General features: G+C 42.8%; 1 protein-coding gene across 1 annotated transcript in view; it reads right to left on the bottom strand.

Annotated features, from left to right (window-relative positions):
- The window catches only part of LOC308284185 (uncharacterized protein), a gene marked incomplete at its 3' end in the record, with an annotated part of 97,317 nt that overhangs the window by 64,996 nt on the left and 12,753 nt on the right, over window positions 1-19,568 (bottom strand). Inside the window, exon 2 of the mRNA XM_080724736.1 lies at window positions 1-81. This exon is cut by the window's left edge and continues 25 nt beyond it. Within this exon, the coding sequence (XP_080580862.1) occupies window positions 1-38 (38 nt within the window). The 5' untranslated portion in view covers window positions 39-81. The remainder of the gene's footprint in view (window positions 82-19,568) is intronic.

Genomic DNA, 19,568 nt, shown 5'->3' with positions numbered 1-19,568 from the left:
TTTTTCTCGTCTTGCTTTTTCCTTCTCTTTTCTTCCATCAAATGGTTCTCGTCTTCTCGTATTCCTTCGTTCTTCTCATGACTGAAACAAAGGAGACAGAGGACAGAGAGTTTTAATGACGTAAACACCTGCAATACAAAACAATATCAATATCAAGTCATTCGTCACAATGCCTAAAAAGACAAACGGCAATGTGATTTGTATACAGTACAGTGTGTCAAATGCCACACGTTGTTGCGTCGGCCACGGCCGAGAGGGAGAGGCCGTCTGCTAATCAGAAGGTCACCGGTTCACCTGCCAGCCCACGTCTATGTGCTGAGTGCCGACGTGCCCCAGAGCAAGACATTTAACCCATCAGACTCCGATATCGCTAGCCTGGAACCAGACAAATCTGCCAAATGTGCACGTCTTTTGATAGAGCAAAGCCCTGCTTTATCACACAAGACTGCCGCACAGAACTAGTGAAAACAGCCGATCTACAAGCACACAACGCCTCGCGATGCGAGGCGTTGTGTGCTTGTAGATCCTCTGTTTTCACTAGTTTAGTACATTTTATAGATGATAAATACAAAACGAACGGTTTTGGACATACAAGGTTTCCACCCCACAACGACGATATGCTATAAATATAAGGTGCTGGGAGTGAAAATTATAATGTAGGGGTGCCTCGAATTAAGACAAATAATCACGGGGTACCCTGAGACAAAAACGTTTGGGAACCCCTGACACAGTATGTGTCACAGTATGTCCACTGTGGACATACTACTGACACAGTATGTCCATATATGGGCATTCCAAGATATGGGCTTAATAATGATGACATCATGGATCTCCATGTATGGGCATAAAAGGGACAAGGACGGAATGGTTGGCACCGCTCGAATAGGAACAAGGACTGACAGATACAGAGACATTTGCAAGTGTGACTCGCCTCAAGGCAACCGCACTTGCACTATCCAATTGCAAGTTAATACTTTTCTGCTCAGTTTGAATTCTCTGCACTTTAGAATTGTTATGCCAAGTAAAGTAATATGTATTTATTCATAGTTATTGTGACCGTCAGGTCACAAGTTACTATGCAAAGCTCCACCGACTGTCACTCCCTCCCTCCGACGTCAGTCAGTCCCTCCGTCTGTCCGTCAAGTCACACTTTTGCCCTACTCGTATCTCCGCAACCGTTGCCCCTATCGATGCCAAACTTTGCACACACACTCCTTGGATGGCAACTCATTTCTCACATGGCCCTCTTCTAGTGCCACCATGAGGCAGACTATTGCAAAACACATTTTTGGACACTGCTCCTACAGATTTTGGCCTAAGATCACGGAAAGTGGTACACAGTCACAGTATCTCTGAAATCATGTCATCAACATGGATCGGTCCCATTTTCCATATTCCCTCCTGATCTCCCGATTTGGGGGTCTTACTGGTTTTTAGTATGTATTTTTATGAATGTACACTGCTGGTCCTGTGATGACGAATAAAATGAACCTTGAGCATCAATGTCTTTCTGCAACGTCCATCGTCTGTCCCCATGAAACCGCAGAACACATTCAAGGTGGACAAATGGAAAAAACTAGAGATGTTACCGATCAATCGCCAATGGATCTGATCGGGCCGATCAAAGCATGATCGGCGATAATCGGTGGTTTAGATCAAAAGGTAAATTCACCGATCCGATCCGATCGGTGCATCCGATCAACCAGCCGTTCAGTATGCCCACTTGAAGCCATTTTGGGGTATTGATTTCCACAGTGCTGAAGGAATAATTAGTTACTGCTATGATAATAAATACATAGTAATGCTGGTAAATAACTATAAGGCAAATATATAAATGAATTCATGAGTGAATTAATTAATTAAAGTTAAAACATTAACATTTAGAAAATATAAATAATATATAAATAATAACTTGATCGGATCGGTGATTGATCGGTATCGGGTGATCAAACTTTTGTGATCGGTGCTCGGTGATCGGTTCCAAAAAACCTGATCGGACCATCCCTAGAAAAAACGAGAGGAATTGACCTGTGCAGCCGCAGCTCGACAGCAGAGAACAAATTGATATTGAGCACTGTTTGCCAGACCCATGAAATGGGTAGGCCTACATAAGCAAATGTCGGTCTGTCTGTCCGGGTTTTCTATATAAAGGGTATATATGATGATGACATGATGATGACATGCCTACAAAAGGCATGATGTCATAAATGATGATGACAGACAGGGGGTCTGGCACAACCAGGTTGACCTGGTCTAGTTTCTATAAGTGAGCCACCAAGGCCAACAACGACAGCCCGGGTCGCTGTGTTGTAATGGCACTCTCAGACTCCAACACAAGGCCAATAGTCATTACCACTACAACACCGCCACTCCACCACTGTTGCCAGATTTTACCAGAGAAATAAATCCACCAGGTGTTGAAAACAAGCCCAAAAGAAGCGACTAACCCGTGAGCACTTTAAACCTATATGATGTACATCGGCTATTTAAAAATGGCAGATTTACAAGCTTGTAGATCTGCAAATTTCCCAAGAAATCTTGGGGGAAATGTAAAAAAAAAAAAAAAATGCAACCCTTACAACTTTACAGAAAAACAAGTTGCTAATAATAAGCGGACATGACAACACTGGAGTGCTTAATAGTCTCTTTTTTTTTTTTTTTTTTTATAAAGAAATCTCAGGATCCCACTGGCTTGTTGTTAAAGCAAACAAAAAAGCTAAAGGGGTTAAATATGTAATACTGTAGTTCTAAATCACACGTCAATAGTTCCTCATACAACACTGGGCCGCTGTGTCTGTGCCACACTTTGTTCTGTTCTCAGAATGGATGCACATGATATTAATATTATTATTAGAATATAAATAACATTATTTTATATACTGTGTAGATATAATTATGTAAGTGCAGTTTTGACAGCTACAAACGTTTCCTCCAAAAACCCACCGATGCACTGATGGTTTGTTTTCAACGCAGGCAAAATTAAACATTGGTCTGCAGAATTGACGCTAATGCCAGCAACGACCATCTATAAGAGCAACTGAAATGCAAATAATAATGAAACTATCGAATTTAGCTGCTTCAAAAAGAGAAACAGCAATGTAGCGTTTAATGTAGCGGTTAGGATACAAACCTGTACCAGTTTCTTCATCGAGTAGTGCATTCCACACAGAACCTGCAGTGCTGATCTTTAAAGATATAACAGCCTGCTAAAGGTCAAGTTGGCTGAGCAAGGTCAAGTGGATGAGTCTGAAGAAATGAGTCTGAAGACTCCACCTGCCCTGTACCCGTTCCCAAAGAAACTAAGTACATTTACTTAAAGGTGCTATAACTTTTTCTTGAAAAACGGATGCTAAAATTAAAAAATAATATGTTTCCAAAATATTTTATACAAAAAAAGCTTCATAGATGTGTTTCTATTCAAAATGATTGGTTAGGGTTAAAATAACCCCAAATGATTATTTTATAATGATTATTTTATTGTATAATGATAAAATGATTATTTTATCATTATTTTACGCTTTTTGTGGTCATTTTTGAATAGAAACACATAATATGAAGCTTATTTTTTTAATAAAATATTTTCGAAACATAATTTTTATTTCAGAATCCGTTCAAGAAAAAATGTACTATAGCTCCTTTAAGTGCTTTGCTTGAGCACAATTGAGGTATTTGTACTTTACTTGACTATTTCCAATTTCCAAAAAAACACTTTTACTTCTACTCCACTACATCTTGGATCCAAATATTGCACTTTTACTCCACTACACTTATTTGAAAAAGAGTTTTCAAAACTCTAGTGACTGGTTATAGCACTTTGTAGATGTTGATTCTTATTACAAAACATACATTAACCACTTCAACCGCATACATTTCGGCCATTTGAAAATAGCCGATCTACAAGCTCACAATGCGTCACGATGCGACACATTGTGAGCTTGTAGATCGGAAAACGATTTGAGTACTTTTTTCCACCTTCTGCCTCAACTGATGCTATAGCGACTGGATGAAATAACTGATCTACATGCTCACAACACTGGGGGTTCCGACCCGGACTCACAGGTTGAGAACCGCTGCTCTGTATGCTACATTTTCTTCCAGAATAACAGCGGTTCCTCTCGCGCCTAATTTGAAAACATCTTTAGACGTACATCTGGTGCTTTTTGTCATCATTAGTTCACAATGGAGAGACTGCAATGCAATGCCAACAAAACACTACCTGTGACTTTCCGCTATTTGTTTCACATGGAAGTGATTTATGTGGACTATGTCCACCCTTGTTTGTATTTGTATGTTATTGTTATGTTTTTATGTTGCTATGGATCAAGTGTCCTTAATAAAGTTTGATTGATTGATTGATTCTAGCCTAGAGCCTGACTTCATTTAGCCTAAATAAATGGTGCTCTACAGATCCATCTAAAAAGAATTCGAATATTGAGTCACTAGGGCCCAAAGTGCAGGGGCCTTAATTATTTTATACTTTAGTTACTGAAAAACAGCAGATATACGGTGCCGCGCTGCGAGCTTGTAGATCTGCTATTTTTGAAAAGTCGTGAAAATGTGTGCAAATCTTTGAATATATGTTTTTTTTTTTTTTTTTTTTTATCCCACGATTTTTGTAACCCATTTTTTCACCCGGTGCCAATTGCCTAAGCTGTGATCCTGGGCTCTACTCTCCCTCTGCCAACCTGGGGAGGGCCCCGAACTGAGCTCATGCTTCCTTCAATGCATGAGGAGTGAGCAGGCCGCTTCTTATCACCTGACAGGGGGAGCTTCCCCGGTTGGACGTAGCGCGTGGAAGGAACACGTTATTCCAACCAGTTCCATTCCCCTCCATCAGGCGCCCCGGCTGGCCAGGGGGAGGCTTTATAGAGACCAGGATTACTGCATGTTTTTGTGAGGGTATCTACCCTAGGAGACACAGGGAGAACATGCAAACTCCACAGAGAAAGGCCCTTTTGCCAACCCCACCTAGGGTGTGGGCACTGATGACGCGGAGGAGGGAACACGCCCCCAGCACCCACAGTGTCCCCCGGCGGGAATCGAACCCAGGACCTTCTAGCTGTGAGGCAACAGCACTACTGACTGCGCCACCGTGCCCTAATCTTTGAATATATGTATTTTTTAAGCAAACATATGCAACTCAAATTTTGCTTCTGAGGGGTCCCTGGAACTAAATATTTTGAGATGGGGGTCCGTGGCCAAATACATATAATGTTGGGGGTCCTTCACATGAAAAGGTCTGAGCACCAATGACATAGAAACATAGTTTAAAAAAAAAAAAAAAACCTTAGAAGGATTTGAAATAATTCAAAGACTTGCACAAAATGTTCACGAATTAAAAGAAAATGGCAGATCTACAAGCTCGCTGTGAGCTTGTATAGGGCCAGCCCTGCCCTGCCCTTGACCCTGCGATGACAAAGTGAACATAAAACATCAGTTATCATCCCTCCAGCGGAGTGGAGTGTGTGCCATCCATCACCATGGCAACCGCATCCCCCTGAGGCCTCCATCCATGAGCAGCCACGTAGATAAACGCTCTATACCAGTTTACCAAACGCTGGGCCGGGACTGGGGACCCATATCGTCGTTGTCGGGTGGAAACCTTGTATGTCCAAAACCGTTCGTTTTGCATTTATCATTTAAATAATGAAATAATTAAACTAGTGAAAACAGCCGATCTACAAGCACATACCGCCTCGCACCACGAGGCGTTGTGTGCTTGTCTGCTGTTACTATCAAAACCTCCACCATTGTCAGTCTGTCCGTCACACGTCACGTCACACTTTTGCCCTACTCATATCTCTGCCACAGTTGCCCCTCTCCATGCCAAACTTTGCACACACACTCATTGGCTGCCAAACCACAACCTCCACCCCTCATTTCTCGCATGGCCCTCCTCTAGTGCCACCATCAGGCCCGATTTTTGCAAAACACATTTTTGAACACTGCTCCTATACAGATTTTGGCCTAAAATCACGCAAAGCGGTACACAGTATCTCTAAAGTCATGTCATCAACATGGATCTGTCCCATTTGCCATATTCCCTCCTGATTGGCAACGATTGCCTTCTAAAGTGTGTGTATGCGACCAGACGGTCGCTTATCTCCCGATTAGGGAGTCTTACTGGTTGGTGTATGATGATGATCTATACCGTATATGTATATAGATCCACATGGTGTCGAAAGGATCGGATAGGGACGTACAGTACATGGACATACCACACAGTCAACAAACTCACATTGGCTTGGATTTTGATGCCGATACTTTTGTGCTCAAGGACTTGTACTTGTAACAGAGTAGTTCCACATTGTGGCATAGCAACCACTGCCCCTGCCCCGGGCAGGGGCGTCACAAGGGGTAGGAAAGTGGGACTGAGTTACTAGGGCCCAAGGTGGAGGGGCCCTAATCATTTTATCTATTGAAAAATAGCAGATATACAAGCTCACAGCGCGGCACCGAGTGCCGCGCTGCAAGCTTGTAGATCTGCTATTTTTGAAAAGTTGTGAAAATGTGTGAAAATCTTTGAATATATGTATTTTTTAAGCGAACATTTCTAACTCAAATTTTGCTTCTGGGGGTCCCTGGAACTAAATATTTTGAGATCGGGGTCCGTGGCCAAATACATATCCTCTTGGGGGTCCTTGACATAGGTTTCTTGCACACATTTTCACGATTTTTCAAAAATAGCAGATCTACAAGCTCGCAGCGCGGCACTCGGTGCCGCGCTGTGAGCTTGTATATCTGCTATTTTTCAATAGTTAACATTCATGGGGGGCCCGCAGTGAATCCTTGTACCCAGGGCCCAGAATTTGGTGTGACGCCCCTGGCCCCAGGCACTGCACTGCAGTGTTGTTTTTGACAGCACATTTTGATTTAGTTTTAGTCATAGTCTTTTGAATAAAATGTTTTTTTTAGTTTTAGTCATAATTTAGTCAGCTGATCAATTTTAGTTTTAGTCTAGTTTTAGTCGACTAAATATCAGGCCTTGATGGCATCGTAATGACTGATTTTACACTTGGTTGCGAGTTGAAAATAGCCGATCTACAAGCTCACAACGCGCCGCGCTGCGACGCGCTGTGAGCTTGTAGATCTGCTATTTTCAGCGTGCAACACCTGAGAGCAGCCAAACATAAAGTGACTGTCTTCTCCACCAGTCCCTCCCTAACGTTTTAGCCTAGTTTTTATTCTGTTGAAGAAATTGTCAATGTATTTAGTCTTAGTTTTAGTCATCATAGTTTAGTTTTTATTTTGTTTTCGTCAGTGAAAAAAAAAAAAAAAAAAAACATGGTCGACAAACATTTTTCGCCACAGTTTTAGTCGACAAAATCAACACTGCTGCACTGCAGATGTTTGACAGCAGGGACTCTGGGTTAAGGCGAGCAGAGCTTGACAGGGATCATAATATGACTGCAGAGAGCCAATTAGAGCTTTCAATCAAGACTGACCGAGATGTTTCCGATCCACTGTTATCCTTTTCGCTGTGATGACTTACTGTATGTACCGTCCATATGATGTTGACATCGTTTCAGTATTCAATCAATCAATCAATCAAAGACTGCTCTTTTTCTGAAGTCAGCATGGGATATCTCAGCCTGGTAACTAGCGGTGAAATAGTTAACCACAACTGATCAATCTATACTATAATTTTGCGAATGTCTGACTGAGTGAGTGAGTGAGTGAGTGTCTGTCTGTCCCAGCGTTTCTCCTCGGTGGCTGGAGCAATTGACCTGAAATCGCATCACTATCAGCATATGAACACACCTGACATAACTGTGAAGCCCGTTTGTCACTTTCACAAATCGTATGCTGTATATTCGCATTTTTATGGTGTATCTATATCTATTTAGCCTACAGTACCTTTTGTGACCACACATGTTAACTCATATGCTGCCATTTAACAATACCTTCGTACTCTTTAACTGCCATTCGTCTCCATAGACTTCCATGTAATTCATAGTGCACGGATCATGCACACCCATGCCTAGATAATGCACCACGTGTGTCCACATTGCTCACAGCTTTCAAACAAAAAAATCCGAATGGAAATCCGTTCAGGCATTCATGAGATAGCAGCCATTATGTTTTACACTGTTGTGAGCTTGGAGGTCTGCTACCTGAGTTGTATGGGGGTTGTATGGGGGTTAAACAAGCAATTTCGCGATCGCTATCATGCCTACTAACGTTTTTGGGGTCCAAAAAAAAAAATTTGAAAAAAAAAAAAAAAAAAAAAATTATTTATTTTTATTTTATTTACGGGATTCACGGGCGTGGCAGGGTGGTACAACGGGATTTTTAAGGGATTCACGTTTTTGGCAGTTAATGAGTTAAGGGAGGGGCGCTGTTGTTCAGGCCATGCACAATCACACACAAACCCACACACACACACACACACACACACACACACGGGGGGGGGGGGGGGGAGTGTGTGTGTGTGCAGGCGGGCAGGCAGGCGGGCGGGCGGGCGGGGGGGGGGGGGGGGGGATTCTGGCCCTGTTACAGATGTTGTCCAAAAATCATGCAGATCGGTACACAGTATCTCTGTAGCCGTTAAATGGAACGGGTATTTCTTACATTGATGCTCCTACATATTAGCATGCAAGCACCAGTTAAAGTTACTTTCCATCCCTCATATACTGTGTGCACAGTGCACATCCCATAACCCACACACTGCACATCATTTCGGAGCTCATATCTTTGAACGGGTAAGGGCTAGTGTAAAAGATTAGACAAAATAATACATTTTAATACCAAATTGATTTTGGGTATTAAAATGTATTTCGTTATGAGACGAAAATCTGAAAGGAACACCAAAAAGTATCACTTCAATCTATACTATAATTTTGCGAATGTCTGAGTGAGTGAGTGAGTGAGTGAGTGAGTGTCTGTCTGTCACAGCGTTTCTCCTCGGTGGCTGGAGCAATTGATCTGAAATCGCATCACCATAAGCATATGAACACACCTGACATAACTGTGAAGCCTGTTTGTCACTTTCACAAATCGTATGCTGTATATTAGCATTTTTATGCTGTATCTATATCTATTCTGCATCTAGCATGAGGCACATCTATTCTGCATCAAGCTTGAGGCAAAATGTTTAACCAGCTCTGTGTGTGTGTGTGTGTGTGTGTGTGTGTGTGTGTGTGTGTGTGTGTGTGTGTGTGTGTGTGTGTGTGTGTGTGTGTGTGTGTGTGTGTGTGTGTGTGCAGGCAGGCGGGTGTGTGTGCAGGCGGGTGGGGGGGGGGGGGGGGGGGAGACAGTATCTCTGTAGCCATTAAACGAAACAGGTTTCTTACATTGATGCTCCTACATCATGCAAGCAGCAAGCACCAGTTAAAGTTACTTTCCATCCCTCATATACTGTGTGCACAGTGCACATCCCATAACCCACACACTGCACATCATTTTGGAGCTCATATCTTTGAACGGGTAAGGGCTAGTAATAATAACATATTGAGGGCCAAGGCCAGTCAGCTCTCTGCCCAGGCTGCCCAGGAGAGAGGCAAGTGTGTGGGATGGAAAAGGCTGCGGAGCCCCTGTGGGTCTGGGAGAGTTTCCTAGGCCTGCACACTGTACACATGCTTAACGCATTTAGGCCTAGAATTATTGAATGCTTTAGCCAGTGAAAAATAGCAGATCTACAAGCTCACAGCGCGGCACCAAGTGCTGCGCTCCGAGCTTGTAGATCTGCTTTTTTTTTTTTTTTTTTTTTTAAGTCGTGAAAATGTGTGCAAATCTTTGAATATATGTATTTTCAAAGCGAACGTTTGTAACTCAAATTTAGCCTCTGGGTGGTCCCTGGAACTAAATATTTTGAGATGCAGGTCGGTGGCCAAATACATATCATTTTGGGGGTCCTTCACATGAAAAATCTCGAGAACCACTGACATAGTAGTCTCTCAAGAACAGACTAACTGAGCTCCAGTTAAGTGAAAAGGACCTTTTCTTTGACGATGGCTGGCCAGATTGCTGCCATAGAAACATAGGTTTTTCAAAAAAAAAACCTTAGAAGGATTCAAAAGACACTTATAGAATCGGGTCTAAATTCTAATTTTCAAAAATAGCAGATCTACAAGCTCGCAGCGCGGCACTAGATGCCGCGCTGCGAGCTTGTATATCTGCTTCATTGATAGTCCACAGTGAAGACAGACAGGACACGGGAAGGGAGAGAGTCGGGGTAGCGTTGCGTAGCCAGACAACTATTAACACAATCTCTGAATGCTATATATGAGTCTGGAACTACACCTCCGGATAGCTGAGACAGGAAGCTGGCATCTGTTAGTCATTTCCATTAGCCCTCTCTTTGTGTGCTATTGAACACCCTTTACGTCTGTGTGTTGGTTAAAATAATATTGAACCAATGAAAAGTAGTAAAAAGCCCTTTGGTCAAAACCTCCTAACTCCACGTGCGCTCATTTTTCAGAATATTTTCATTTTGGAGTTAACTCATTGAATGCCATTTCAAGATGGCCCCCAAGTACCAGACTGCCACTATCCTAGATTTCTAGTGCACGGATCAATTTTTAGTGCACGGATCGTGCACGCCCATGCACCATATATGCATCATATGTGTAGTACTTTTTAACAGCTTTCAAACAAAAAAATCCGCTTGGAAATCCGTTCAGGCATTCATGAGTTACAAGCCTTCAAAGTCAGACAAAACAACACTGCCACCTTCCTAAATTTCTAGTGCACGGATACATTTTTAGTGCACGGATCGTGCACGCCCATGCCTAGATCATGCACCATATGTGTAGTACTTTTTAACTCATTGAGTGCCAATCCCGAACTAGTTCGGCTTTATTAGCGTATCGTAGTGTGCCGATCCCGAACAAGTTCGGCTTTTAAAAAAAAAAAAAAAAAAAAAAAAAAAGATTTTTTTTTTTTTTTTTGAAAAAAATTTTTTTGAATTTTTTTTTTTTTTTTTTGGACCCCATCAAATCTGGTGAACATGATTTCAATCGCGATTTTGCATGTTCCACCCCCATACAACCCCATCTAACATACAGGGCAGCCATTTTTGTTTACATTACATGTAAAACATAATGGCGATTATCTCAAGAATGCCTGAACGGATTTCCAATCGGATTTTTTTGTTTGAAAGCTGTGAACAAACTGCACAAATCCACTCCAATGCAATCCAGGATTGCATTGGATTTTTTAGAGCTCATTCTTCTCTGTTTTTTTCCCATGCATGAGGTGTGCAAGGTTTAATCATGGCTAAGTTGACGAAAATAAGGCTTCTAAAATGCTTGGTAGCCAATAGCTAACTTCAAGCTAACTTCATCCTCTTCCTGTACATGCACAAAGGAAAGTGTCCTTTCCTTTGTAAAAAAAGGCATGGCTCCAGGGCTTGGGCATGCATTACCAGCATATCTCTATTATTCTCTGGTCACTGGGCGCCCTCTAGTGGTGATAGGCTGGCACTCAATGAGTTAACAGCTTTCAAACAAAAAAATCCGCTTGGAAATCCGTTCAGGCATTCATGAGATACAAGCCTTCAAAGTCAGACAAAACAGCCATTTTTGACATTTTGAAAGATGTGTTTGTTATGGGGCTAAACATGCAATTTCGCAATTGCGATCATGCCTAATACATTTGAGGCATTTTTAGAATTTTTTTTATAAAAAAAAATTTATAAAAAAAAAAAAAAAAAAAAATTTTTTTTTTTTTTTTCAAAATGGCTTCCAACTCGGGAAACTCGGGCTGTGGCAGCCTGGGACTACTGTAATAACTCGTGAAACTCGTGCCTTGGCAGTCAATGAGTTAAGAGGTCAGCAGAGTGACTTAGTGAATATCTCCTTATCTGTCCGTGACATCAGCTGTGGTGATATCGGTCTCTGCGTACTTTCTATGACATTAGCCTCGTGCTCATACATAGGGACATATAGGGACATAAGGACATAGGGACATGGGGACACGGGCACAGAGGGACATACACACAAAGCCAGACATAGGAGCTGTTAGCACCGCTCAAAAAGAGCATACCGAGGAAAGCAGATGTGAAGAAAGTTGCCACTCAGGTCTACTCTAAGTTATAGAGCATTTGTTCTCAAAGTGGGGTCCGGGGACCACCAGGACCAGGGGTCCTTGGACCCAATTGAAAAATGTGTTAACGTAGCATCACAATCATTTTAACCACTTTATCTATTTATATGTTGACTTTTCAACAATAGCAGATCTACAAGCTTACAGCGCGTCGCTAAAACCTCACAGCGAGCTTGTATGTCTGCAACTTTTGACAAATATACACTGCTCAAAGAAATGAAGGGAACAACATGTTCCCTTAATTCTTTGAGCTTTCTTTGAGCAGTAGCCTACTACAGTATACTATACTCAAATAAATTCAAATCAATTAAGGGAACATTTAGTTCCTTTCATTTCTTTGAGGAGTATATTTTGACTTTTTTTTTCTTTTTTTTTGCGACAAGTTACTATGAAAAGCTCCACAGGCTGTCCGTCTGTCCGTAACATAACGTCACACTTTTGCCCCTACTCTTATCTCCGGCACCGTTGCCCCTATCCATGCCAAACTTTGCACTCACAACCTCCGCCCCCGATTTCTCACATGGCCCTCTTCTAGCGCCACCATCAGGCTGATTTTTGATGAACACATTATGTATAGCGGAGTTGCACGGATGATGATTAGACTTGGTGACTGCGTCGGAGCGCGTTGCGTTCGGGCTGAACTGGTCTCGATGTAACAACCCCAGAAATCGCATTATAGATCCTTTAGGCCGGGGTTTGCAATGAAATCCATCTTTGCTCAAGCTTAGGAGAAAGGCTGTTTAATCTTTGGGTGCGTGGTAGGGCTGTAATCTAGCCCTGTTTTAGGGATTCGAACTTCAGGGGGATTTTCCGAACGGACCATCGAACGTTCGATGGTTCGTTCGGTTCACCGAACCATCGAACGTACTGTACCTTTAACCAGCTAAAACAGTGTAGGAAATGTTTTAAATGCGCTGTTTTAACCATTGAAAACGCATGGATGCGTGGCCGCATTAACACGTAGGCTAACACTTGGAAAATCCAACCCAATTGGAGAAAATGTTGCACAGTTTGTTGACGAACAGGCTCAATGTATAGCAGAGTCGTACGGATGATGATTAGACTTGGTGAATGCGTCGGAGCGCGTCACGTTCGGGCTGAACTGGTCTCGATGTAACAACCCCAGAAATCGCATTATAGATCCTTTAGGTGGTTGCAATGAAATCCATCTTTGCTCATGCTTAGGAGAAAGGCTGTTTAATCTTTGGGTGCGTGGATGGGTGTTCGCTGTTCAGAGCACACACAAGTCTCTCTCTGCCCAGCTCAGAGTGCTGCCTCTCACTCTACTGTCTGTCAACAAGCGTGTGTCAGCGAGGCGCTGTAATGGTTCGCGGCCCCAAACAGGAGCGGAATTGGAGTGGAGGACGGTCCTTGATCGCTCCAAGCTGTTCTGGTGCATTTTATAACTACTTTAACGGTCACCATTAACTGTTAGTGTTTACCGGTAGGCCTAACTTATTTCGTATTTGGTTATCTCTACTACTGTGACATTCTGAATAGGTCTATCACATTCTGATAATTATTTTTCGTGTAGAAAAAAAGAAGAAAAAAAAAGAAAAAAACCTGAACCCATTAATTTCGAACTTCGATTGCCAATGTAACGAACGAACGTTCGAATCCCCGAAGGTTCGCTTGCAGCCCTAGTGCGTGGATGGGTGTTTGCTAATCGGAGGACAAACAAGTCCATCTCTGCCCAGCTGAGAGTGCTCTCACTCTATTATCAACAAGCATGTGTCAGTGAGGCTGGTTCGCGGCCCCAAACAGGAGCGGAATTGGAGCGGAGGACGGTCCTTGATCGCTCCAAGCTGTCCTGGCACATTTTATAACTACTTTAACACCCAAGGGGCCAAACTCGTTCAGTAACGAGCTAAGGCCACTGGAGGTCGCTGTGGCAAAAGGAGTTGTCTCGTTCAGGAACGAGACAAAGGGTTAACTGTGCAGCGTGCTGCTGCGTGCATGTTGTGCTCCCTGTGAAAGACCCTGGTCCATACGTCATACCGTGGCTCGCAGAGAAGCAAAATGGATGTTTCAGCCTAGAATGGAAGTAATTCCATTCTAGGCTGAAACATAAAAACAGCTTTATCTATGAATAAGGTGCAAAGAACGCCAGGGAAGCAGAGATCTGCCTGTTTTCACGGCGACACTTTACCGCGATGGTCGGCCCCGGTTTGGATTTTAGTTTCGCGAGCGTTTGTAAACAAATGGATTATCCTCCTCAATCGTCAGTGGACACTCACGTGCACACGAACGAAGCTTCCGAGGCTCTTCAAAATTAAAGCGTAAGTGAACGACGGCAGCAGCAACAGCTAAAAATGTTAGAAACCTTGGCTTCCCATGTGTTAACGGTCACCATTAACTGTTAGTGTTTACCGGTATGCCTAACTTATTTCTTATTTGGCTATCTATACTACTGTGATATTCTGAATAGGCCTATCACATTCTGATAATTATTTTTAGTGTAAAAAAAAAGGAAAAAAAAAAGAAAAAAACCTGAACCCATTAATTTCGAACTTCGATTGCCAACGTAACGAACGAACGTTCGAATCCCCGAACGTTCGCTTGCAGCCCTACTATACATCTGTGATCTGTCCCATTTCCCATATTCCCTCCTGATTGGCTACGATTGCCTTCTAAAGTGTGTGTATGCGACGTGACGGTCGCTTATCTCCCGATTAGGGAGTCTTACTGGTAACTTATTAAAAATCGGGGGTTCTTGACATGAAAAGGTCAGAGAACCACTGTTACAGAGGGTGGTTGTAACCACTTGGCACAAGGTCGCCTACAGACCAAACGCTTCTTTAAAAAAAAAACGAATGATTTTCTTGATGCTGAGCGAGTGTGTGTGGGAGGTAGAGAGAGAGAGAGAGAGAGAGAGAGAGAGAGAGAGAAAGAGAGAGCAGCGCACATTATAACTACACCATCGCTCGTCTCGCTTATCCTCCGCTCCTAACATGAGACACAAATCCCATGCACACTGATGCCTTTCAATGGAGAGAGCTAGCTAGCGGCCAGAAGCTATTTATAGCCACGGGGCAGCTGCACTGGCAGCCAGCCTCCATAATATCCACACTGAAGCCTCTCTATCCACTTTGATAAAATAAATGTTTGTTATGTGTGACGACTGGGAGGGATTCAAGAACGACGTCTTCTTTTTAGAGATGTACTACCGATATATAAATATTAAGGGTGCAACAATACTCGAAACGTTCAATACGAGGGTGTACCGAACCGAATGAACCTGTACCAAACAATACAATACAATACAATACCACTCTACATCCACATTCCCCTGGAACCCCCTCAAGGACCCCTAGGACCCTAGAGGTTGGGTACTGTATTGTTCAATGTTAAAACAAAAAGAATACAGTTATAAAAATATATTTTTAAATCAAGGACATTTCTGTTTATTTTGATTGTATCTAAAAAGTATCAAACCGTGACACCAAAATATCAAACCGAACCATGAATTTTGTAAACCGTTGCACCCTTAATAAATATATTTTGTTTCCTTCCGGATACCGATTCTGTACCCATAACTTGCGTATCGGTCGAGTACCCATCCAATACCTGTGTGTAATTTAACCCCTTTTGGGACGGGGAACCCCATTTTGTAACTATACCTTTCAAGACGGGAACCCCTTTTGGGGTTCGTGCTGCTATGTGCAGTACAGTACGTATGTATAGTCGTTGTCGGGTGGAAACTTTGTATGTCCAAAACCTTCCTTTTTTTGTCATTATTTTTAAAACGGGAAAATAGGGGTGCCCGCTGGCCTACTGGGCCGGGCGCATAACACGTGGGCTTTGTGTATAGGCTGGCGGCGTTGCCGGTTCGATTCCCAGTCCGGACGACCTTTGCCGCGTGTCACGTCTCTCCCCCCTTTTCCTGTCAGTTTACTATCCTATCGAATGAAGGCACAGAGAGCCCACAAAACAAATCGTATAATGACGTAATAACTACATAACGTTTTTGTAATGTTTGAATAATGTATATATATATTTTTTTTCTTTTTCTTTCTTTTTTTTTCTTTTTTTAAATCAGCTAATGGGTTAAAAATCACACCCAGTGTGAAGTGAGCGGAGCTATTTATGAGTCAGTTTCAACAAGCGGCCGGCAAAGCTTGGCCAATGTGACCCCGTGGGCGAACAAACAGACACGGGACAAACGGGACAAAGCCAGATGTAGGAGTGGGTTAGCTCCTTACAGGAGCACCGCCCTGTAAGGCGGCGCTCCTGTAGGACTAGGACACGATAAGGGTCTCAAAGTGAGGTCCAGGGACCATCTGGGTTCCTTGAGTGGGTTCCAAATGGAACAGGGTTATGGGGGTCCTTGAAAAAGTTTGATATAGGAATAATAATTGTGCAGCTACAAGTATGTAAACTAATAAACCAAATGGTACAGTCTAAAAGTGTGGTACAGCAACTCCAACTGAAACATTCAAAATATGTGAAATATCATCATTAGATAAATTGCCTGGTATCGGAGTGGCAGTTTTTTTTATTTTATATATCCACCTCTTTCCGCGGGAATTTACTGGAGAATGTTTTGCACCACTCTGCACCACACTTCCGGTTAACAGCAGAAATACAAGCTCACGTCGCGTCGCAGATGCAGCCGTTGTGAGCTTGTAGATCACACTCGGCTGCGGCGCCGGAAGCTCCGTCCAAATTTCTGCGCAATGCACGATGGGATGTTGGAAACTTGTGGATACATATATCCACGAGTTTCCAACGCCCCATAGTGCATTGCGCAGACGCTGTACCGAGCTTCCGGCGCCGCAGCTGAGTGTGATTTACAAGCTCACAACGGGCTGCATCTGCGACGCGACGTGAGCTTGTATGTCTGCTGTTAAACCGGAAGTGTGGTCCAAATAATCTCCAGTCGCCTCCAGCAAACTCCCGCGGAAAGAGGTGGATATAAACTCTATAGCAGGGGTCTTCAACAGGAGGTCCGGGACCCCTACAGGGTCCCCAGAGCTACTACAGGGGGTCCTCCAAATCTTTGAGTGATAGAAAATATTTTTCTCCTTTTTTTAAATGAACCACGTCCACTTGAACCCTAGCGTCCATATTCTGAGAACTTTAGCCAAAAATAGCCGATCTACAAGCTCACAACGCCTCGCAGCCCGAGGCGTTGTGAGCTTGTAGATTGGCTATTTTTGGCAAAGAGCTTTGGTGTAGAGGGGGAAAAAAAGCACTGATGGCTCAAGTGGTTAAATATCTGAAAACACAAATTGATATGAATCCAAAAAATACACTGATGACTGTGCTGTCAAACAATGAAACTATAATGGAATCTATGAACAGGTTGTGGGGGTCCCTGCTTCATCTCTCGCTCAACTAAGGGGTCCTCGGCCAGACAACATTGAAGACCCCTGCTCAATAGTGTTTAGCTGGGGACCACCTGGAACCCCATCCAGGACCACTGGTGGTCCCTGGGGTCCCGGACCACTGGTTGAAAACCACTGGCATATACTACACATATCGGCAGCTTTTTACGATACTGGTATCAGTATGTGAACAACTCTACTTCTATTCTTTTTCTTTTTTTAACCCATTTAAAACGGGTACACATTATTATTTTATGCTTTAGCTATTGAAAAATAGCAGATATACAAGCTCACAGAGCGGCACCGAGTGCCGCGCTGCGAGCTTGTAGATCTGCTATTTTTGAATCGTGAAAATTTGAATTTTGACCCGATTATATTAGTGTCTTTTGAATCCTTCTAAGGTTTTTTGAAAAACCCTATGTTTCTATGTCAGCAATCTGGCCAGCCATCGTCAAAGAAAAGGTCCTTTTCACTTAACTGGAGCTCAGTTAGTCTGTGCTTGAGAGACGACTATGTCAGTGGTGCTCAAACCTTTTCATGTGAAGGACCCCCAAAATGATATTTATTTGGCCACGGACCCCCATCTCAAAATATTTCGTTCCAGGGACCACCCAGAAGCAAAATTTGAGTTACAAACGTTCGCTTTGAAAATACATATATTCAAAGATTTGCACACATTTTCACGACTTTTTCAAAAATAGCAGATCTACAAGCTCGCAGCGCGGCACTCGGTGCCGCGCTGCGAGCTTGTATATCTGCTATTTTTTCACTGGTTAAAGCATTCAATATTCTATAGGCCTAAATTTTAACGCAAACCCTTAAATCTCAAGCGCACCGCCACAGCCTGGAGAGTACCGTGTGGTCCAGGCTGACGGAGAGGCAACTATTTATAGCACAGACTGTCCTTTTCCAGTCTAGAGCTGTCCGTGGCGTTTGTTCTTTGGAAGCGACTGGCTTCTACAGAGCACGTAGGGGTGTAACGATACATTTTAATAGCAATTCGATACACATCACGATACATGGTTTATGATACGATACATGGAAGATATTGGTTCATTCATGACAATATTGATACGATTCAATTATTTGATTTAAAATCGATATAGTAACTATTTAGCAAAGAAATTTTGATCTGTGTGAAATGCATGGATAGTGCATGTATTATTATGATATAAATAAGTAAACACAGTGATTATCTGCCAAATTCATGGACATTGTATATTGACAAATCTGCACCTTGACATGAACCCAGCCATTACACACGTTTATCGATAGACCAGTGTAGCTATATGGAAAGGAAAAGTAATTAAACCCCTCCTTTTAATTTGTTCTTCTTAAAAATGCTAAATGCAATGCACAAGTAGGTAGTATCGATACAATCGATTATTTGCACTGCCGATTCGATACGATACAAAATAAAACGATACGATTCGATTTAGGCTGTTTTAATTTTGATATACTTTGATTTGTTAAGTTAAAAACAATATTTCGATACAGTTACTATATCGTTACACCTTTAAGAGCACAGCAAGCTCTCACTGCGCCAGAGGCTTAAGCTAACTGTTCCCCCCACTCTCTCTCTCTGTGTGTGTGTGTGTGTGTGTGTGTGTGTGTGTGTGTGTGTGTGTGTGTGTGTGTGTGTGTGTGTGTGTGTGTGTGTGTGTCTCTCTCTCACACACATAAAAGGCCAGACTAGCCTAGATAAAGCAAGATGTAACTCTCATGACTGAAACGCTTTGAATGCAGGCCCCTCCCAGTAAAAATGACATAACTGTGACAACAACCCTACTCAGAGCTGCATGCTGCTGTGGAATGATCATCACACACACGCGCATGCACGCACGCACACTATATATTTACATCACCTGTAAGGACTTTACATAGACTTCCATTCATTTTTTAAGCAAGTCCTGTGGCCTTACCCTAACCTCTATCCCTAAACCTAACCCTAACCGTTGTGGGGACCTACTATTTTGTCCCCACACTGTCAGAGGTCCCCTGCAGGTGACTGTGTGAACATGAGTTTAGTCCCCATAAGTATAGCTAGACACACACACACACACACACACACACACTGTACACACACACACACACACACACACACACACACACACACACACACACACACACACACACACACACACACACACACACACACACACACACACACACACACACACACACACACACACACAC

Source organism: Nannobrachium achirus, assembly GCF_963921795.1.
Source record: "Nannobrachium achirus genome assembly, chromosome: 4".
Lineage (NCBI taxonomy): Eukaryota > Metazoa > Chordata > Actinopteri > Myctophiformes > Myctophidae > Nannobrachium > Nannobrachium achirus.
The sequence above is the reverse complement of the archived record's forward strand: the minus strand, read 5'-3'. Positions and strand labels throughout refer to the sequence as shown.